Source organism: Dipteris shenzhenensis, chromosome 2 (genome assembly GCF_047967505.1).
Source record: "Dipteris shenzhenensis isolate YYH24624 ecotype China chromosome 2, Dip_SZ_1.0, whole genome shotgun sequence".
NCBI classification, from domain to species: domain Eukaryota; kingdom Viridiplantae; phylum Streptophyta; class Polypodiopsida; order Gleicheniales; family Dipteridaceae; genus Dipteris; species Dipteris shenzhenensis.
In genome coordinates this window covers 21,453,616-21,476,972 of record NC_141597.1, presented here as the reverse complement: position 1 = coordinate 21,476,972, position 23,357 = coordinate 21,453,616, and the positions used below count along the sequence as shown (strand labels likewise).

General features: G+C 46.1%; 1 protein-coding gene across 3 annotated transcripts in view; it reads left to right on the top strand.

Moving 5' to 3' along the window:
- Positions 1 to 23,357, top strand: part of LOC147904475 (Metallopeptidase M24 family protein) — a 138,744-nt gene that overhangs the window by 28,790 nt on the left and 86,597 nt on the right. For all 3 annotated transcript variants that reach the window (XM_087386756.1, XM_087386754.1, XM_087386751.1), the window contains exon 7: positions 1,682 to 1,836. In XM_087386756.1, the coding sequence (XP_087242882.1) occupies positions 1,682 to 1,836 (155 nt within the window). The remainder of the gene's footprint in view (positions 1 to 1,681; positions 1,837 to 23,357) is intronic.

Here is a 23,357-nt window from a genome sequence, read left to right as displayed (position 1 = left end):
TCCTAAGAAACCTAAGCCATTCCGACCACCCCAGGAGCAAACCACACCTATTTGTTTGACATCGCATGTCCAAGATCTATGCATTAGTACTTGATACAGAGATTAGCCTGCTTGCAGAGCTTTGGGGATTCAGAGCAAGATTCTGAATAGATCATGGGATTATAGATCATATACTTACTTCAGGAGGAGGCCAGGGCATGGAGATAGAGGGTTTGTTGTTGCTTTGTGGATTTCCGCAAGGTGTTTGAGGCAGTGTCGAAGGCCCTACTCATCAGACATCTACAAGAGTTGGGATACGATTAGGAGATCACCTGGGCAATCATGGCACTTTATGAGAGAGTCTCGGGTTGGGTTCGGACAAGTGTAGGGTGGACAGAGCGGACCATGAGCACCATTGGGGTCAAACAAGGTTGTTTGGGTATCACCAACCTTGTTCGGCCTCTACATAGATGATCTTGAGACCTTTCCTAGGAGGGGTTGGTTATTGCCTAGCAGGATCCTTGCTCCAGATTCTCTTGTATGCAAATGATGTGGTGTTACTCTCTTCCTCAGCAGAGGGTCTTCAGCAACACTTAGATGCACTTCATACCTTCTATGAGACACATGATCTGAAGGTCAATCTTGGTAAAACCAAGGTCATGATCAACACGTCCAGGCAGCCATGCACAGAGAGCATTTCATCTTAGATGGGTTGCTAGTGGAGGTGGTTGCATCTTACACATACTTGGGGGCCCTTTTATCAGGCCCGATCTTCACGATAGACCAGCACTATAGGCCTGACTGAGCTTGGGGTACACCGCACTGGCCAGTCTCGAGCGAGAGTGCTTTCATTCTCATTTCCAGGATCCCTAGAGCAAAACCCTTCTCTTTGACTCTTTGGTCCGACCCGTAGGTATGTATGGCAGCCCTTGTTGTTGGGGGCTAGACCTATCAGATATAGAGTGGGCTTGAGTTGAGAGGCTTCAGGGTCTCATGCTTTCACCGATGATTCGCATTAAGCCCTTAGTTTCACATCAGATGGTCTGCTTTTAATAGGGTGAGGGTTGGATCCTGCTGGTTGGCAAACAAGCTTCTACATGGACCACTAATTACGGATTGTAGAGGAGGGATTCATTGACCGATCCACCTCCCCCTTTCCTTGAGGACATTGATCGTGTGAATTCATGTCTCACACACAAGTTCCACTTTGGGACAGCTATGAATGTTTAAATTTCTTAATGGAAAGTTTCTTTTACCCAACAAAAAAAAGTGTGCGCGCGCATTCGTTTGTATGAGCACTCTTTAGTAGCTGTTTTTCCCTATTTCCTATCATCTTTGTATCGATCTCTCCAGGATGCTCATTCTCTTGAAGACCTTCCTCTGGTTCAGTTAGAATTGTTTTATTACTGCTTCTAGTTTTGAGTAGTAGCTGTGTACTCTGAACAGCGATGAATGTTCATTCTTCTAAATGAAATTTCTGCTTTACAAACAAAAGTGTGTGTGTGTGGGCTCTTGATGTGGACAATAAACAAAGGGTAGATTGCTGAACTAAATCATGCTTTTCTTCAGATTTTCTGACACAGCTCAATACAATAACTGAACAGTTGGGATCATAAGTTCTTAAAGTAGGAAGACCATTTGCTGAAATATTCCTTGATATCTTTTGAACTTTGTGGTGTTACATTCTTCTGTTGTTATGCAGAGATGCCGCAGCTTTGGCAGAGTTCTGGGATTGGCTTGAGAATAAAATTAGAGTTGAAAAGGAAACACCCACAGAAGTGGAGGTGGCAGAGACTTTGCTCAAGTTTCGTGCCAAACAGAGTGGCTTTCTGGATACGAGCTTTGATACCATTAGTGGTATGTCGTCCTTTGCTTTCTCTTCTTCGTGCTCATGTGTTTGATATTTCAAGCGTTGGAGTTTAAATTTTGCCCAAAAGCAAACTATGGAGAATATCTTTGACTCAATTTAACCTAGGGCATTGTCTTCCACACTTTTTAGATATCCAAATTTCCTTTAAAAGTGAAGATACACAGAAAGTCCATGAGATACTTTTGAGCTGTGACAAGTCAAGATTGGAGCTTTTGCTGAGATAAATTATGCAGACTTCAAAGCGTTCTGAAAGATTTACTGTGGATTTTATTTTCAGTGAAGCAATACTTTCATTTGCATATCTTTACTTTATAGTCAAGTGAAGCATAACATTGATTAAGATCTACTATAGTGGTCTTGAACCTCAGTAAATTTGTAACCAGTGAGGCCCTTTTAGATATCTAATACTCACAGAGAAAGTTAGATGAAGGGCTAGCATTAGATGAAAGGTAGATGAAAGGCTAGCATCAATTAAAAGTGCTTGTTGGACGTCACACAGTGTGTATCACTGGAAATTTTTACTTTTTATTTTTTCAACGAAAAGACTTCTATTAAGTATGAAAAAAGCCCGAAGTGCAAAGCTCATGGAAGAAATATATCATGCAAAGCATGAGAAATAAAACACCCTAAGTGGGGAAAAAACATGCTCATCACCAAGAACAAGAAAAACACCAAGGTAGAGGTTGAAAATGCCGCCACCCTGCGGTGGACTCCAAAAAGAATAGGAAGCCACTCCACTCCCTGAGAAAAACTGTCCTCGTGGTAGAAGCTGCTTGGGAAGGCCCCGGCATGCTCACCCAAATAGCCATCAAAGTGCGTACAGTATCTGTCCCAATACTAGCCAATGTGTGTGAAGGGTGGATCTGGGAGCCATCCAAATCCTGTGCATCTAGATCTCTAAATATGCCATGCTGAAATGCTCACGAAGATCTCCCAAAACGTAGCCACCAATGCATGTGCAGGCTTGTAAGGCAAGTGGGGAACATCATCTAGAGAGCATGACTGAACTGTATGTTGTTGAACCAAACAAGCCCAAAAAGAGTCATGCCTCTCATAAAAGACCCGAGGTCCCTAAAGAGAGAGCCAAGCAAGAAATCCCCTTCCGTATAAACTTCACCTATCTGCAATTACAAAGACAATGCTGAATAGACTCAGAAAGGCAACGAGGGCAAGTAGGAGTTGCCTCAGACTTAAACTTCTGCTGGTTCATTGCAATACCTCCGTGAATGGAAAGCTAAAAGAACTGAGTGAATTTTCTATTCTGAGGGATTTCCAAAGTCTCTTCCAAAGTCAGTAGACATCTGAAAATTCTCCCAATGAGGAGCTCTAGTGGGCTTTCCAGCCCTTGAGGCTGAGCTGAAACCTCCTGGCATTGCTAATGTTTACGGAAAGAAGGGGCAGCTCTTCTCTCGATTTCTTGCATCAATCCACTCGCACTCCGCCGGGTCCCACCACAAATACTTTATGGGGACACCTCCATAGAGTTATATCCTCCATTAACCCAGGGGAATGTGATTTGGGTTGGGGTCTAGATATCATCCTGAAGTTAAGAAACTCCACATGACCCGTTACCCCGAAATGTTCAAAAGCAACACCCACAAAGATATCCCGATCCGTGGACGTGGACAACTTCCCTTTTAGAGTGAATATAAAAAACCAAGGCATCCCCGAATTTTAAAAAAAGAAGAATCCACAAAATGTAATGAAGGGAAAACTAAGCCTAAGCTAGCTAACTAGGGGTGATTAAGAAAGGAAGGGCTAGCAAGGAGGATGTGGGGTAGGACTATAAAAGCCTCAATCCCTTAATTTGTACTCAGCTTATGATTTTCCAATTTATCCTCTAAATTCATTTGAGCTCTTGCCATCCCTTTTGGCCTCAATGTCTATGTATAGCGGTACTCCACTTAGAGCATGATCATTGAGGTTTTTTAGCCAGATAGGATGGACTAGCAGGCCTCTGGGAGAGGCCGGATCCGAGGACCAAAGCGAGAGACTTGACAGACCCGCCAGTGGGTTGAGGCACAGATTAGACTAGGGACACCCCCTCCATGCTCAGTGAATTGGGGGCACGATTGATGGGGGTGACAGTGGCACTTATTTGACGTAGGGCCATAGCTTAGAGACCAGCATACCGACTGCCGCCAATGGTCTATCACTACCTTTATGCCATCGCAGCCTCACACATCATCGCCCCCCTCTTGAGCGTGAGGTGGATTTGTGTGTGTGAGAGCATATGTTTATACTATGGTCTACACAAACTATTGGGCGTGTAGGCCATCTTTTGGTGGTTCTAGTGATGCCCTATAGGCCATGGTATGTGCCTTGTAGGCATAAGTGTAGGCACTTATAGTGTTAGTGCCTTCTATGCCACATAGGACACTTAGTCCTATGTGACACCTAGGACACTTAGTCCTAGGCCTAGATACAAGTACTTTGTACTTGTGTTTAGGAACCTATTCTATTTATCTAAGTTTTGACGTGACTTCTACATCGACTTCGTCCTATACCTGCACTCTCTCTCTCTCTCTTCGTTTCGCATCTATAGTGGTATCAAAGCAGGTTTTGCTCTAGTCCTCCAGCTCTCCTCAGCCCCGAGCCTCCATTGTACATTGGAGATTTTTCTGCCCTGCTGGTCGACAAGTAGGCGTCGTACAGTCCGTACCTTCTGTTCCTTCCGTATAGTTTCTGCGTACATTCCCAGATCTTGTTCGAGGCCCTTCAGCGCTATTTGCTCCGTCGTACCTTCAGAGTCGTACGTACATTCAGTTCGTACATGCGCATCGAGGGTCGTCGTACAGAAGTCGCCGTATGCTGTTCTGCAGTCGTGCATCGCAGTATACTTCGCCGTACCTTCAGTGGGTCGCCGTATTGAAATCGTCGTACGTCGTACTGTAGCCGTTGCATCGCCGTACTCTGCACCTAGATCTGCGCAGTACATCAGTCGTCAATTGTACCTATGTCGTCAATTGTACTTGCATCGTACCGTACGTTGCGTTGTACTCCATCCGTACGTCGTACTGTACCGTACACAGTTTCGTACCTTCGTTGGAATCAGGTCCTTGGTCTCACTGTAGTCATCTACAGACATTTGCAGATTTGGGGCTTTTGCAAGACATTGGAAAATTTGGGGTTTTCATTTCCTTTCACCTCCTTTAATTCCAATTTCTTGCAAGAAATTGGAGTTTTGGGATTTGTTCTGCAACTTCTTGTTTAGATTGGAGTACATTGGGTCAGATTGCAGGACATTCAGTTACATTTGCAGGACATTGAGTCAGATTTGCATACATTGGGTCACATTTGCAAAATTTCAGCAAAATTTGGGGATTTTCTGAATTTGCCCTCTTTTTGGCCTATTTGCCCTCAATGAATTTGGGGCTTTTGCCAAATTTGCTGTTTTTGCAGTGAACATTGCCTGTCACAGTCACATTTGGGTCAGATCTGCATTTGCCCTTTGATTTGGGTCAGAAATTTACAGATGTTTGCTGTCATTTTTGGGACAGCCAACTTTTTGTAGTGATAGCCTTGATGCTTTTGGTTTTTCAGTTCTTTTACAGGTTATCACAGTTGCTATGGCTGGAAACAATCAAGATTTATTTGGAGTTCTTTGTGAAGATGATAAGTTGGATGGCACCAACTATCCGATGTGGTCTTATCTCATGATACATATTCTTGTTGGAAAGAATTTGTGGAATATTGTTTCTGGGGCTGATCTGAGGCCAGCCAATGCTACAGTGGTTGGTTCTACTGCTGCACCTTCTGCAGGTGGTACTCCTCCTGATGCCTCTTCCTCTAGCACTCCTGCTGCTGCTCTTCCAATTCAAGAACAGTCTAGATGGGATGCAAGAGATGCAAATGCACATTCATGCATTGCTTTATCATGCAAGAGAATCATTATTCCACACATCCGTTCTTGCAGGACAGCAAAGGATGCTTGGGATAAATTGGCTTCTCTATATCAGATTCGCAATGAAGCTTACAGGAAGTGAATATGAATGAAGGTGAGTCAATGGATGCATATTTGACAAAGGTCAAGGACCTCATGGAACAGCTTGCCAACATTGATGAGGTGGTGCCAAATTCACAGCTTGTCAGTACTTCATTGAATGGACTACCAGATACATATCAAGGGTTTGCTACAACCCTTCGATTAGTGGCCATGGGTAATCCAGACCACTATTCTTTTGATCAGCTAGTTACTTTGCTTTTGCAGGAAGAGCAAAGTAGAGCTAACAGACAAGCCATTATTCCTGATCATGCATTTGCTTCACAGCAGACAGGAAGAGGCAAGGCTTCCAAGCCTATGGGCAAGCCAAAATCTGCGCACAGCAGCTGCAATTCCTCTACGCATAGCAGCTGCAATTCCTCCCATGCATCTAAAAATATGGCAGATAAGGGAAAGAAGAAAAGATGCAACTATTGTCGAGCCTGGACATGACATTTCAGAATGCAGGAAGCGCATTGCTTCGGAGAAAAAGAAAGCAGGATTGACAGTTAATGCCTCACATGCCATTGAATCCCATGAGCCAGCAGATGCTTCACATGCACATGCTCTTCAGGATGATTGGGCATGGGCTGTCCATTGCTCATTTGATCCCTCCAAAGCTGATGCACTCTTTGCTGCTAATGATTCTCAGTCCTGGTACTTTGATAGTGGAGCTTCCAAGCATGTCACATCTTGCAGACAGTTGTTTCATTCTCTAGCTGATGCACCTCGAGGGGGGACTGTTACATGTGCCAATAATGCTTCATATGCTGTAAAAGGAGTTGGAGATGTGCAGCTCACATCCATTTCCAGCCATCCTGTCACTCTGACAAATGTTCTTTTTGTGCTTGGAATTGAAGTCAACTTGATTTCAATTTCAGCAATTGCTACTTCAGGTTTCAGAGTAATTTTTGATGGCTACAGATGCCTAGTATATGATCTTCGTGATGACAATGCCATAGTTCTCACTGGCACTTTGCAAAAAGGGCTTTATCACCTTGATCATCATTCAGCTGCACTTTCTACTGAAGCATTGGCTATTTCAGATTCACAGCTTGCTGAAACTCATCTTTGGCATGAGAGAATGGGCCATCTCAATTATAGAGCTCTTGCAAAGCTACATTCACAGCAGATGGCAAACGATGTACCTCAGACTCACACAGTTTCTAAACATGTGTGTGAGGGTTGTCTTTTGGGTAAGATGCATCGATTTCCTTTTCAAAAGAATTGTCCAAAACTCTCACAAAGGAAATTACAGCTAGTACATAGTGATGTCTGTGGCCCAATGAGGACAAATACCATTGGAGGATACAAGTATTTCATGACTCTCATTGATGATTTCACAAGGTATTGCTGGGTATATCCTTTGAAGGCTAAATCTGAAGGTTTCTTATGCTTTCAGAGATGGCTGAATATGGTTGAGAATGAATCAGGATGCAAGCTTTGTCACCCTCAACACAGATAGGGGGGGTGAGTATTTGTCAAAGGAGTTTGATGCATTTCTCTCCTCACGAGGCATTATTCACTCATGCACTACTCCTTACACTCCTCAGCAGAATCCTGTTTTTGAAAGGAAAAACAGGTCCACAATGGAGATGGCCAGATGCATGCTTAAGGCCAAGTCTTTGCCCAATAAATTTTGGCTTGATGCAGTAATGTGTGCCAACTATGTGCTGAATAGATCACCTACACGGGCATTAAAGACTATTACACCTTATGAAGCATGGAAAGGCAGGAAGCCTTCACTTTCACACATGAAAGTTTTTGGGTCTCTTGCATATGTTCATGTACCATCTCAGCTGAGACATAAGCTTGATGACAAGGCAATCAAATGCATATTCATTGGTTACAGCCAGGAGAGCAGAGGGTATCGGTTATATCAACCAAATACTGGGAAGATTATTGTCAGTAGAGATGTGATCTTTGCTGAACATTCAGCTTCTCCTCTAGTGGACTGCAAAGCAAAGCCAGATATTGACATGTTTGATGCCTTTGAATCTTGGTTACCTCTACCATCATCAGAAGAGGATTTTGAGCAGCAACATGAGCCTCCTGTAGGCCCTCCACTAAGCAATAATCAGCCACCACCTCATGCTGATTTGCAGGTTTCTCTTCCGGCACAAAATGATCCCACTACTCATGATGCAGTCATTGAAGAAAGAGCTGTCAATAGACAGCAAAGGCAAGTTCTCAGATGACTTCTTGACACATTGAGGGACAGCAAACAAGATCAGCCTTTTGCTGCCTGGACAAGATCAGGGAATAGACAGCATGGTCACTTTCTTGAGTTGCACTCCTTGCTACAGCTTGCAATGAAGAGCCTTTGTGCCATAAGGATGCTTTTGACAGCAAAGAGTGGATGGATGCAATGAAAGCTGAGTTACAATCTATTGCCAAAAATGACACTTGGGAATTAGTAGATCTCCCACCTGGCAAGCATGCCATTGGAACGCGGGTCTACAAATTAAAAAGAAAATCTGATGGCAGCGTAGATCGATACAAAGCTCGTCTTGTTGCAAAAGGGTATGCCCGACAACAAGGCATTGACTTTGAGGAGACATTTGCTCCCACATCCAGGATTACTACCATTTGATGTGTCAGTGCCATTGCAGCCCATCATCATTGGCAAGTGCACCAACTTGACATCAAGACTGCCTTTCTTCATGGGGATCTGTAGGAAGAAGTCTATGTCACACAACCTCATGGCTTTGAGGTTGTTAATTCTGAAAATAAGGTATGCCGGCTTAGAAAAGCTCTTTATGGTTTGAAGCAGGCACCTAGGGCATGGTATGCCAAAATTCATGCACACTTACTATCCCTTGGTTTTCAGAATAGTCCCACAGAACCCACTCTTTATTTCCGTGGGAGTGGATCTGATTTTCTAGTGCTGATTTTATATGTGGATGATATGCTTATCACGGGCCCAAATACTCAGCAAATTGCAGCTTTCAAGGCTGATTTGCAGCAGATTTTTGACATGTCAGACATGGGACAGCTCCATTATTCTTTGGGCATTCAGTTTGCTCATGTTGAGGAGGGTATCATGATGTCTCAGTCCAAGTATATTGGACAGGTCCTTGATCGTTTTCAGTTTGAGGATTGCAAGCCAATCTCTACTCCAGTGGACCCTGGCTTCAAATTCTCTGCTCATGATGGGAGCCCACCATGTGATATCACTCTTTATCAGCAGGCTGTTGGATGCCTTATTTATTTATGTCACACCAGACCTGACTTGCAGTATGCAGTATCTCAGCTCAGCAGATTCATGCACATGCCCAGTTCACAGCATTGGCAGGCAGTGAAGAGAGTCTTCAGATATCTCAGAGGCACTCAGGATTTAGCCCTCTTCTATGGTGATCAGGTTTCACTTACCATGCATGCTTACACGGATAGTGACTGGGCAGGATGTTCCGACACCAGAGTGTCACATACTGGCAATTGTTTTTTGCTTGGCAATTCATGTATTTCTTGGCTCAGCAAGAAGCAACCGACAGTTGCCACGTCTAGTTGTGAGGCTGAGTACAGGGCAGCCTTCACCGCTACAGTAGAGTGTGTTTGGCTTCGACAGTTACTTACAGATCTTGGTATTTGCCAGAGATCCTCCACTATTGTCTACACTGACAGTCAAAGTGCTTTGGCCATTGCGCATAACCCAGTGTTTCATGCGCATACCAAGCGTATTGAAGTTCACTATCATTATGTTCGGGAGCGGTTGTCAGCAGGAGACATAGAGTTGTCCTATCTTCCCACAGAGGACAACATAGCAGATATGTTTACAAAGGCACTTGCTCGTCCCAAGTTCGAAGTCTTGTGACAGGCTTTACAGTTGGTTCCCTTTGTTACATGATCTGACATTCCTTGTACATTCATAGGTGGCTATATCCTTTTGGATGAACATGTGCCACCATGACCAGAAACTACCAGGTATTCTGAGACGTTTTCAGAGTACTTCAGCCCATCCCATGGAGGGGGGTTTGTAGGCCATCTTTTGGTGGTTCTAGTGATGCCCTATAGGTCATGGTATGTGCCTTGTAGGCATAAGTGTAGGCACTTATAGTGTTAGTGCCTTCTATGCCACATAGGACACTTAGTCCTATGTGACACCTAGGACACTTAGTCCTAGGCCTAGATACAAGTACTTTGTACTTGTGTTTAGGAACCTAATCTATCTATCGAAGTTTTGACGTGACTTCTACATCGACTTCGTCTTGTATCTGCACTCTCTCTCTCTCTCTCTCTCTTCGTTTCCTATAATTCTAACATCATAAAGTGCCATGATAGCCAAATGATCTCCTGGTCGTAACCCAAATCTTGTAGGTGCCGTATGAGGCGGGCTCTCGGGACTGTGTCAAATGCCTTGTGGAAATCCATAGAGCAATAGTAAACCCTCTGCATCCGTGCCCTCGCCTCCTCGATGATACATCTGAGCGTGAGAATGTGGTCCATGGTCCCATGATCACGCTGCAATCCGATCTGTCTGGTGCTCTAAGTCCTTGACACTCCACAAATTTGCTGATCTCGGAATCAAGTACTGATGCAAAAATCTTGGACATGACATGTCCAATCATAATGGTCCTGTAGTTCTCTGGGCTCATGGGATCCCCTGCCTTGTGGATGGGTGAGATAGTGTTAATGGTCCAGGTGCGTAGAAACCCCAAACAAACATCTTCATTAAATAGCTTTCCTAAGGTCGGGGCTAGGAGGTTAATCCCATATGCAATGAACTCAGTGCATAGTCCCTCATGATCCTTTGCTCGGCCATTATGAAGTTTCATTACGGCATCCTTTACTCCCCCCTAGTGAAGAGGGTACAGGATGTGGGGTGTGGCATATGTGAGAGGTTAGGGACTGGCTGATTTGGGATATCATGAAGTGTGCGTGCATAATGAAACCACACTTGAGTGTTAGTGAGTGGTGAGAGGGACTGTCCCTCTAGAAATCTCCGCCAAAAGTCCTTAGGGTTATTACTGAACAAAATGTTCAATAGCTCTTCCTTGTTCTGGCGAACAAAGTCTAGTTTCTTTCTGCGTACCAGTTGATAGTACTCGCATAGCGTCTCTAGTTCGCTTGAAAGACTGTTTTTGGTTTCGAATCTGAGTTGACGGCGTAAACCCTTACACTCATCTTCGTACCGGCTATTATAGGGTACGGTCCCAGGGGGTGGTGGGCGGGTGGAGTGGGTGGTGTGGGGGAAAGCGTGAAGGGCAGCCTCGTGTAGTGAGCGGGTGACTAGGGCAGCTTGATCCTCTAATAGGGGTATGAGTCAATGTAGGCGAGAAGTATGTACAGACGGCCAGAGTAAGTAGGTGAGTGATCGCGGTCAAAGAATATATCATGGTAGGTGGAGTAAGAACTCAGCGGGGAGGGAAGTGTTGTGCGACGGGGAGTGTAACACATAATTTCTTAAACTACTCGTTAGTTAAGAAATTAAAATTGCCTGAGAGTCCCAGTGCCCATAAATATGTGGTCTCTTTGGCGAAGGGCAGTGATAAAAAAGTTTGGGACACGATGATATATGGTGTAGAGGTGGATATTCAAGGCTATCAGGATGCCTTGGATTTCCAAATCATGCATCTCGACCGAACAAATGTAGTGCTTGGTCGAGAATGGTTGTATAGTCTTGGGCATAGCTTACAGAGGTGTTATCTTAATAACTCCATTATGTTTGAAAAAGAGGGTAGAGTCTTCCAGATTCAAGGAGAACATGATGTGTCTAACTCTCCTTATTTGTTCGATGGAATTGGAACGACTACTACACCAAGAAAAATGCGAGGTATATCTTTGTGAACTTAATTTTATTGGTGATTTTATGTCTTCTGCATCGGAAAGAAGTAATGTTGTTTTTGATAATGTTAAAAAGTATAAATCTTCTTTCAATGATTTAATGTTCCACTACTGGCCGCCTTTGCTGCTGGCATCTCCGGCCATCTGTGTGCCATAACTAGGGCTTGCTGCAGGTCGCTTTCCTGCCCACACACCACAGACCCCATCCACTCTCTTCTGCTCCAATTAAGGTCAATGGGAAGCCCTTCATGGTCTAAGCTAGAAGAAATAAAAAATCTTCCTCGGGCAGAGGCTAGTCCAGAGGCGAGGCCAAAACTGTTGAAAGAGGGAAGCGCCTGCCTGTGAGTCCCTTCATATGGGCATTAGGGCTGCCCATTGTTTTTGTTGTAGGTGTTATTATGCCCTAGATTTCTGGGCAAGCACCAGAGAGGGAGAAGTCCTTTTTTGAGAATTATAAGTTTACTATTTGCTCATCTTGGCATTGAAGTCCCTAACAAGGAGAACTTCCCCGCGGGATGAAAGGTTTGGGATATTCTGATGTAGGGGTGCATGTGGGGATGTCTCATCGTGCCACTTTGGCGAAGTGGGATGTGTTTGGCGGGAAGTAGCATATTGCTATGAAAAGGTCACGGGTGTCTGTGCGTCGGATCCGGATCCACATGAATCGGGAGTGTGTGTCCTTCCTCTCAATGGGGATGGCTCCAGCGAGGGAAGACCTGCACAATACTACAACCCCGCCTAATCCTCGGACTCCTCCTGTATCCCTCGTCTCATCCCTGAAGGCTGATTCCCATGTGTAGCCACTGACTATCGGTAGTGGACGCTCTGGGCTCTGGTGTGTCTCCGTGTAAAAGACTATGTCTCATCCTGTATAAGACTCCGAGAAGTTCCCTGGGTCTGACCATAAGGTACCATTACAGTTTTAAATGGTGCAGTCTAGGGTCTCGGAAACCTGAGTCTCATAGGCCCCGTCTCCCTAGGGGCTACGGGTGGGAGCCCGACGGGTGCCGGTCAACAACTTACCATCTTGGACCACGGCCCATTTTCCCTCCTTGCGGGCAACATCCTGCTGCTGCAGAAGAACTCGTTGGTCCTCAATCTGTAGTGGTGTCAAATCCTCGCCCATGGACAGGGTGGGATGCTCTCGTAGAGCGGCTCGGCGTCGGAGTGTCGCTAGTCAAGCATGCGAATCTCTAAAGTGAATGACTAGGCGTTGCTCTCGGTAAGATCTCTCCCAACACGCCATGCTCCCTCTATGCCATGGTCGGGGACCCCCATGGTGGTGGTCACAAAGGTGATCGCCTCCTCCATGGGCATCATAGTGGTGCTGGTGCTGGTGTTGTCTCGCGTGATCCCTCGTATCCGGATGTCGAGGGCCTTCGAAGCCCTCTGCTGTTGCTTCTGAATGGCGGTTGAAACGGTTGCCTTTGCGGGCTCTCGTTTGGCCACATCCACCCATCTAGTCGTCTCTGCTATAGTCGACTGTATCGTGGCTATGTGTGCCTCCATCTTTGTGATTGGGGTCCCTCCAGGCGTTGCTCTGAGGGTCCCGAGCTCCTCTCCAAGCTGTGTGATGTTGTGTCTGAGTCCTTGGATAAGGGTGCCCTGCTCGTGTATAATGCGGGCCGCTCCTGGGTGTAATGTGTTAGCTTTGCTTGATAGGCCCGGAGGCTGTGTATAGGGAGTCCCAAGCATCTGGTGGGGGCCTAAGATGTCCTGGTCCAGGTGGGAACTGGATCTTGAGAGGGGTTGGAATGAAGGTAGGCTGCTGAGGTTGTACTGAGGGTGGGGACATCATGATCTGGGCGGGGGAGTGGTATGTAGGAGTAGCGAGGCTGGATGAGGTGATGAAGGGTGGTTGACTGAGAGGTAGAGGTGATACGAGGGGAAAGTACTGTGGAGCCGTGGCCGATGGGGCCAGTGGTGAGGCTACTGGAGAGGAGACATGTGATGATGATGCAGGAGAGGGGGAGGAGAGAGGTGGCGTAGATGATGAGGCGGATGATGGTGGTGAAATAGTGGTGGTAACCATAGAGGTCGAGGATGTGGTGAGCGGCATGGGCTTTGGGTAGGCCCCTTTCTTCTGGGCCGCTGTGCTGTCCATTGTCAAACCGCTCTGGTTGCTGCGTTTGTTGAAGTCCTCCAGATTGAGTTGCTTTTGTGTTTTTGCCTTGTCACCGTTCCCTTTCCCCATCTCCACGCGTATGCAAATTTGGACCGAAGGGTCTCCTGCCTAGTCTCCTGTCCTCATCCCCCTGTTCCCTTCATTATGGGGGAGGCAGCAGCGGGCAAAGAAGGGATTGCAGGAGGTCGGAGCTGTTGAAGAAGAAGGGGGGGAAGGGGGGGGGGGGGGGAAAACGTCGGAGCTGCGAGCGGGGGTTTTAAAAAAAAAAAAAGGGCGAGGGGGGGTGGGGGGGGCTGAGCGAGGGGAGGCGAGGGGGTACGGAGGGGTAGCGAGGGGTAGCAAGGAGGGGGTAGCGGAGGGATAGCGAAGGGGTAGCGGGGGGTGTAGCGGAGGGGGTATAGCAGAGGGGTAGCCGGGGGGTAGCCGAGGGGTAGCGGAGGGGGGGGGGAGAGAGAGAGAGAGAGAGAGAAAGAAAGAAAGAAAGAAAGAAATTTTATTAAAGGTCCACGGAAGGCCATACATGGCCTATGGGACACAAAATCATCCGAAAGAAAAATACATCATCAACGATGCGCCAACTAGGTGGCCTCATCGTAATACCGCTAAGATGCCAAAAATGGCTACAAAAATCCTGGATACAAAATGAAATGAAATAGAGTACCAAAAATGCCTAGATACAAAATGTAAAATATGAAATATGAGGAACATCGTCTTCCCTAAGGGGTCTGTGATCCAAAGAAATGATGGAAGTCATGGCCATCGACCATGCCTCCTGCCATGAGTGTGAAGATCTGGGCAAGTGTCAAATGGGCTGCTGGCGGTGCCAGTCTCCATGGAGCAATCTCCTCCGAAAATCTGCCATCATCCTCCGTCGTCTAGAAATAAAGCGACGGGTACGGCCTCTGTGTAAGATCATCCTGCGGTGCTGCCGGATCATGTCATATGTACATCCTCGGGGTGGAACCATCGGTGCTCTCTGGCAAGATGGGCTATCTCTGTGCTCATGGTCCTGCGCCTCGTCCTGCTCCTCATGAATAACCAGGTCTCTGGCAGGGATGCGACGGTGCTCTCTGAGGAATCTCTCTCTGTATCTGGTGATCTCCCTGATGAACAACGCTAAGCAATACTGATCCTCATACTCCATAATCCGAGAGAGAGGTCCAAATCCGTGCCCAAATAAACAGTGAAATGTGCCACGGATCTCATAATATAAAGGGCATCTGCAAACAAAGTGCTCCTCAGTCTCCACCTCCCCCATAGTGCAACAAGGGCATATCCTAGTCTCTCGCCTGGGTCTATGTCCGGTAGCTGTACAACGCATCCTGCCGGCCTCAACGTCTAATCTGTGGGAAGATACCCTGAGCTGGCCCAAGGCAATCCTGAGTGAGTGCGACATATGAACACCGATATATCCTGGGGATATGATGAAGCCATCCTCTGAAATCCTGAGAAAATGGTCACGATATGTGGCCATCTTCGTAGGAAGCTCCGTGGGATGAACCCAAGTGCGAAACGTGTGTAGCTGCAACAAATCTGCCCTGATAACCTGGCTGAGCTCATGTCGAGTGAGAGGGAGGCGAGGGGCATCTATGCTGTATCGAAATGGTGGCAGCCTATCCATATCCAAGCCCAGCGAGGTGAGCCATGTGGAGAGTGTGTGGTACCAACAAAAAGTATGACCTCTCTCCGCTAACATCTGCGAGGATGTCAGTGCTAGCCACGGTAATCGTGCTCTGCCTGCTGCTGAGTCTCCGAGCGCCCTGATCCTATGCAAGTATGTAACTGACTGAAATGCTGCATCTAGCGCTAGGGGTGTAGCTCCGAACTCTGCGAATGTAATCTGATGCGGTACCGTGGGCTTCGCTCTGATCAATCTGGAGAACATGATGATCTGTAACCTCTCTACTCGTCTCCAATCTGCAACACTGAGATCTCCTGCCCAAAAGGGGCTAGCATACATGACTGCAGGTCTCACCAGCGTATCGAAAAGTAAGGACTTCGTGTCGGGATGCTGAAAATGTGACTGTGCACACTGCCTCTCGAGAAGAGCCAAGGCGGCATGCCCTCTACTGATCCTATCTCGTGCTGCATGCGTCATGGTGAAGACTGGACCTCTAAATGTGGCACCCAAATATGTATACTCCCTGACTAGCTCCACCTCCTGCCCATCAAATGTGAAAGAGAACTCGCCTCTCCTATAAACCTGGTATGACGTGTTGAAGACCATGACTTTGGTCTTCCCAAGGTTTACAGACAACCCTCTGTCCTGACAAAAGCTGTGGAGTGCATGGAGATGTGCCTGTAAACCCTGCTGGGAGGAAGAAATAAGAACCACGTCATCTGCATAGAGGAGAATCGGTATCGTGGATCCTGCCAGTAAAGAACCTGTACCACCCATCGTCTGTATGTACATCTCTAACTCATCGATATAGAGACCGAAGAGTGTCGGAGACAAAGGACACCCCTGCTTCACCCCTATCGTACTGCGTACTTTCCCCGACAGCCCCGCCCGTGTCCTGACTCTACCTGTGACTCTCTCATACAAGGCCATGATCGCCCATTGAATCTCCCCATTGAATCCCAAGTCACGAAGTCGCTGGAAGAGTCTGAAACGCGGCACAGTGTCAAATGCCTTTCTGAAGTCCACGAAGCAACAATAGAGCCGTTGCTTACGTGACTTCGCCTCCTCAATCAAAGCCCTGAGTGTGAAGATATGATCTAGAGTCGAGTGCTCTGCACGAAATCCTGCCTGCCCTCTAGCTCTCATGCCTGTCGCCTCGGCATGGTCATTTATATGTCCTTCTAGAATGGTCGCATAAATCTTGGCCATGACATGGCCAATCATAATGGTCCTGTAGTTCGACGCCTCCAAAGGATCCCCCCTTGTATATGGGTACTATAGTATTTTCTAGCCAACTAGGTGGAAGACCTGTACAAATGGACTTGTTAAAAAGACGGGAGAGGACTGTAGCTAAGGCATCAATCCCATACAAAGAGAGAGAGAGAGAGAGAGAGAGAGAGAGAGAGAGAGAGAGAGAGTGTTAATGTCCTCGGAAGGCCTCACGGGCGTATGGGACAAAGTACGTCAAGAGAAGTAACTCATACAAGCCTCTCTGGGCTGAACCAAATGGCGCACCAGTGCCCTTGTTGAGTGCTATGCTAACATGAAGAGCTAAAGAGTTCAAACTCAAAAGTGACTCTCAAATCCAAAACCTGGTGCCGTGTTGGCTCTCTAGTGGGCTACACAGATGTCCTAGATCTGCATCGGTCAAGCTGTCTCTCATTGTGGTGGAGGACGTGGTCTCCTCGACCTTTGTATCATGTCAATAGTGACACCTCATCTCTGGCTGTCTCCTTTGAGGAGAGCTGTGATAGACTCGACCTCAATCATGTGTGATCTAGTCACTCTGTGCCATGTGTGGTCTCTATGTCTCTGGCTCTCGGCAGTGTTGTGTTGGCTCTCCTTGCTGATCCACACTGCTTTCATGTCAGCTAGCTCCTCCTCCTCCATCCACTAAGTCTTGGAGTTGACTCAAATGCATATAAGTCCGTGACATATCACTGTGCTCGGTCTACCTCCAACACGGACCTGGTCATGAAGTGGATCAGCCATGAGAGTGGACCAAACTTGAGTCCCTTCTGAAAGAGGCAGTGGTATTGTGCTCGGACCTCATAGTAGGCTGGGCAGGCACACAAGAAGTGCTACTTTGTCTCGACCTCCCACATCGTGTATTAACTGCAAATCCATTGCTCTCTAAGTATGTGCAGCTCTCCTTGCCTCAATCCTCAACTGCTGGGACAAGTGCCACATCTGCTAAATGGCAACCCTCAGTGCGCGTGTGAGACTCCTCTGTGCTGTAGGTACTCTGGTTCGATGATGAGTCGCAATAGAACTGGTCTGATGTGAGACTCCTCTGTCCTGTAGGTACTCTCACTACATGGTCGCAATAGAATTGGGAACTCCTAGCCCCCCCCCCCCCCCAAAAAAAAAGTCCTCTGAGACATATGGAGTTGGAGGAGATTTAGCCGTATGATACTGTTGATCTCATCTCGTGGGATTAACTCGGGTGATGCATCCGTGCTGTACTGAAAGGGGGGAAGCCAGTCCATGTGAATATCTTGGATGGCAAACCGTGTGGATATGCGAGGATACCATAATGCGCTGACCCCACTCTAGGCTAATCGTCTGGATGTCGGAACCTAAAAAGTGCGTATCTATAAAAACAATAATGAAAAGACACAAATCAAGATGATATTCCACCAAAGCAAAGGTCCCCTTCAAATACAAGTATGGCCAATTCCCTAAGGCCTATCCATAGAGCTATATCCTCCATTAACCCAGGGGAATGTGATTTGGGTTGGGGTCTAGATATCATCCTGAAGTTAAGAAACACTGCTCCACATGACCCGATACCTTGAAATGTTCAAAAGCAACACCCACAAAGATATCCTGATCCTTGGACGTGGACAACTTGCCCTTAGAGTGAACATTAAAAACCAAGGCATTCCCAGAAAAAAAAGAAAGAAAGAAGAATCCACAAAATTTATTACAGTATGTAATGAAGGGAAAACTAAGCCTAAGCTAGCTAACTAGGGGTCATTAAGAAAGGAAGGGCTAGCAAAGAGGATGTGGGGTATGACTATAAAAGCCTCAACCCCTTAATTTGTACTCAGCTTATGATTTTCCAATTTATCCTCTAAATTCATTCGAGCTCTTGCCATCCCTTTCGGCCTCAATGTCTATGGATAGCGGTACTCCACTTAGAGCATGATCATTGAGGTTTTTTAGCCATATAGGATCTGGGAGAGGCCGGATCCGAGGACCAAAGCGAGAGACACGGCAGACCCGCCAATGGTAATTATAGCTATATTGTATTCTCCTTTAGTGCTAGCCTTTGTCATGACTGAGTCTTCCCTAAGGCCTACCCATGTTGGAGGGTGGCAAACCTCTACATGGGCCATGCTGACTAGATGCATAAGGGCAGCCAGTGACGTGGGTACTAGTTTGCATGGAGAAGTTGTGGACTTTGAAGGCGTGGTGGTTTCGCTTGTTTTTGTGGATGACCTGTAGAATCCCGTAGGATAGAATAGATGCATCTTGCAAGAGGTGTGAGAGCACAATGAAAGAAATATGTTGTTCTCTATTATGGATTGTGAGAGAGAGAGAACTCTTTTATAGAAAGGGGGAGAAGGTAATACCTTCCCTACATAAGTGGCAATCAGCTCCTACATCAGTGGGAATCAGTCCCTACATCAGTAGGACTGGCCTAAATCAAAGGAACCTCCCATGTGGGGGCCTTTGGCTTACATCATCACTTAGGTCACACACTAGACACATCATAGCACTTGATGTGCCTTTACAACACACACAAACACACATGTGACTTCCCTAGATGCACACATGCACCATAGAGCAAGTCCTTGATCATACTTATCCCAACATACCCCCCCTCAAGGGGTTGCCTCTTGCAGTGTCAAGGATACATCTAGTCTCATAGTTTCTCATGCCATCTCATGGTGGTCAAGGATAAATCTATGGCTAGGATCTCATGCTAGCAAGGGTTCCCAAGGGTGTGAGGTTCACATGGTCTACATCATATGGTGACCAGAGGTGATTTACATAACATATTCTTTTTGGAGTACTACTCCAGGCAGAGAACCTCAAAATTTGACCAAGTGATGATAAACAAAAAAGTGCTTAAAAAGCATAGTCTTCATAGGAGGCCTCATCTTGTGGAGGCACATCAACTAAAAGTAGATTGGCAGTTTCTGGCTTTGTAGTTGCTTCCTTTTTGGCTTTACAATACTTTTCATGGTGATTGTTTTTGCCACAATGTTTGCGATCTTGAAGCAATCTTTTGAGAGGTGATTAGTCTTCCCACAATGTCTGCAAGGTGAAAACTTGCCCTTTTGAGTTTTTATGGCATAGGTTGTGTCATTGCCTGTCCGGAGTTCCATGTGCCTTTCTTCTTCTTGAAGAGCAGTAATAAGACCTTCAAGAGTAGGATTAGGAAGATTTTTAAAAGTGGTAACAACATGATCATAATCTTCAGGCATACTTTTGAGCAACACTGCCATTGCATCATCTGTAGTGATTGGAGAGTTGATAGAAGCAAGTTGAGTCATAAGACTCCGCATGTGATTGACATGGGCAGCCAAAGGAGTGCCACTAGCCATCTTCAATTCAAAGAAAGCAATCTTAAGTGACAATTTTGAGATGTGAGAGCTAGCACCAAAAGAATGTGATGAATATAGTCATCTCCTAAGCCAAGAGCAATGATGCCATAGGCTTTCTCCTCTCTAGCAGGATCTCATGCCGGGCATGTCGGAGCTGAGGATTCTCTAGCATTAGAGGCTGTTGAAGAAGAAGTTGAAGCAGGTTGGACAAGCCCCCAGAGGTTTTCCCTCATCAATGCAAACTTAACTTTCATTTGCCATGTGAAAGCCTTTACCATTGAACTTATCCATATTCAAGAAGGTAGCCATGAGAGGGTCTGACCCAAAATGAGAGGGTCTCACCCAAAATGGGCAATGTCTACTCTCTTACAAGGCTAGAAAGAGTTGAAAAACTTCACAGTACAAGCATTTAGTATAGCAAAGACTTGTAACCAAATTCCATACTACAAATCATAATGGAAATGATGCTTCAACTTGCATGCTTCATAGAGGTGGCTAAATGAAAGTATTCCAAGCAAATCCAGGTATAGCAACTTAAAGGAAAGCTGTAGCCACAGTTGTACTGATGCTATTCAACACTTTAAAACATCAGAAATGCTAAAGTAGCATCTAATGTAGCATCAAACTCACAACATTGTCAAAACTGTCCAAAATAGAGGCGTGAACTTGGAGGGTGCAATTCTCACAGCTCATAGGTCTATTCAAGGGGATTTTTATGCAGGAAGAAAGGCCTTATACCAGAGAAGGTCCTCCACTAAGGAAGGGCGCGATGTTGCGCCAGGTCGCCATAGCCAAGCTTGAGAAAACCGATTGGTTTTTTGTCTGTTGCGCCTCCATTTCTTGACCAAACGAGCTCAGATTTCAACAGTAGCTTGGCTGTAGTGTCGTTTTGCAAAAGGGTAAGCATAGAGGCGGCATTACGTGATAGATCGTCGAGTAGTCTTTGTGTTGGTGTTGCGCGTACAGAGGAGAACTCTCTAATTGCTTGCAGCTGGAAGGTCGCCCATACACTAGGAGTCTACAGCTCAAAGGGTTTCAGCAATGGTCGCTTGTAGGTAGAGAACATGGCTCTTACAGATTTGGGGAAGGAGGAGGAAAATGGAGAAGATGAAGAAGCTTTGAGAAAACTAGTAGTTTATGCTAGAGAAAGCATCTAATGCTAGGCTAGGCTAGATCTAGAACTTAAAGCTCTGATACCAAGTGTAGAATCCCGTAGGATAGAATAGATGCATCTTGCAAGAGGTGTGAGAGCACAATGAAAGCAATATGTTGTTCTCTATTATGGATTGTGAGAGAGAGGACTCTCTCTTATAGAAAGGGGGAGAAGGTAATACCTTCCCTACATAAGTGGCAATCAGCCCCTACATCAGTGGGAATCAGTCCCTACATCAGTGGGACTGGACTAAATCAAAGGAACCTCCCATGTGGGGGGGCTCACATCATCACTTAGGTCACACACTAGACACATCATAGCACTTGATGTGCCTTTACAACACACACAAACGCACATGTGACTCCCCTAGATGCACACATGCACCATAGAGCAAGCCCTTGATCATACTTATCCCAACATGACCTCCTTAGTAGTTGCAACAAATTTTGCCGTGATTGTACCTCTGCTGTTTCTCTTCCATCACACTTAAGCTCATGGCTCATAGCTGAGGTGCTAGTGAGATCTCTCGTACGCCCCTTCAGCATCTATGGGACTGGCAATCACTATCAATTGATATCCTGTGAGAGAAAATATTACAAACTTGTTATGTAGTAAGTACTTGTCGGGCTAGCTTGTGTGCTAGTCCCGATACCTTGGGGTGGTGTTCCAAATCTCTTTCAGGTAGCTTCCTAGCTTTTTGGCTGGCTGCTCTAGCATGTTTTTCAGATTATCTCTGTCGCTCCCATAACCTTCTCTGATGTGTGTGTAAGCCATAACCCTCGTCTAGTGGGCTCACTTGTTTCCCACATGGTGGAGGGATAAGTACAGTGGATTATAGCTGATGGGTCCCCTGGCCTTTGTACTATGGATACATGACTTTATTCTGCCTCCCCTCGTTCAGGGCTGACCCTTCATAGCTGGCTTTTAGCATCTCGGCTACAAGTGGCAGGAGTAATACGACGATGAGCTAAGATTTGTTCAAAGGAAAGAACTCCAAGCATCAATTGCTGTAAAAAAAACATTTGCCAGAGAGGTAGTTTTTAACACGGGATCTAGATCATCTTGCCTTCTTGTCATATAATGACATCTTCTAATGTTTGTACCTAGCAGTTCCTTTCTTTAGGATTGTCATTTGCACTATAATGACAAATGGATTTGCCGCCAAAAAAAATGTGTGTGTGTAAGTGAGGAGTAGAAAGGTAGGTGCAAACAGGTAGAAGGGCGGAGAGATGGAAGCAGAAGGGCAGGGTCGAGGGCTGTATCGCTGCTGTATAACAGTAGGGTGGACGTAGTGCCTATATGGATGGGTGGTGAGACCCACAGGAAAGGTAGGAGAGGAGCATGATGAGGTAAGGCAAGGCAAGGAGTGAATCGGGCCAGGGCGTCCTTCCCTCGTGTGAGTCGTGCTCTGGCGGTATGGGTCATTGTGAAGACTGGTCCTGTGAATACTGCCCCTAGGTACGTGTAGGACTGCACTATCTCCACTGGCTCTCCTCGGTAAGTGAAACAAAACCCATAAAGTTTTTCTTGAAACTACATGGCAACAAACCCCAAGAAAGGAAGGCACAATGGGAAGACATGGTACGATTTTTCAAAAGCCTCTATGAAAGAGATGCGGAAAGCAATAGATAGATCATAACAGAGGAAGACATGGAAAACGGGAAAAATCTAGCCAATGGGGAAGCTCTAGACACAGAAGGGCTAGTAGCATAGATGCTAACATAGGGAGGTGAGAAATAGGGAAAATGCTTACAAGGCTTATGAATATGGCTCTAGAGGAAGGGTTTTCGTTAGATTGGCAGATAAAGAGGATTGTATCAATCCATAAGGGGGAGATAGCAAGGTGGCAAAGAATTATTAGACAATCATGGTAAGCAGACTACTATAGTTGAGCAGAAAATCAGTAAATGGGCAGAGGACAAGGAGTGAGGGCACCATCCCATCCCAAGTACTCAACAGTTGATCACTTGGTTGCCGTAAGAGCTGCAATTGAAGGAGTCAAAGGCAACAAAGAGGCTATCTGTTGCAGTTTCATAGATTTCATGAAAGCCTTTGACAGAGTGCCGCATGGGAAAGAGACACAATTCTTGGAGAAGCAGTTGAAGCTTGGGGCGCCAACTCCTTTAGTAAGAAAACCTATCAAAATCTTGAGTATGAGATGCAAACAAACTCAGGATGAACAGCATGCACATAACCTGGTGGCTGCTCTATATAGACCTCTTCTTGCAAATCACCATGCAAGAAAGCATTCTTTACATCCATCTGACATAAAGACCATCCCTTTGAT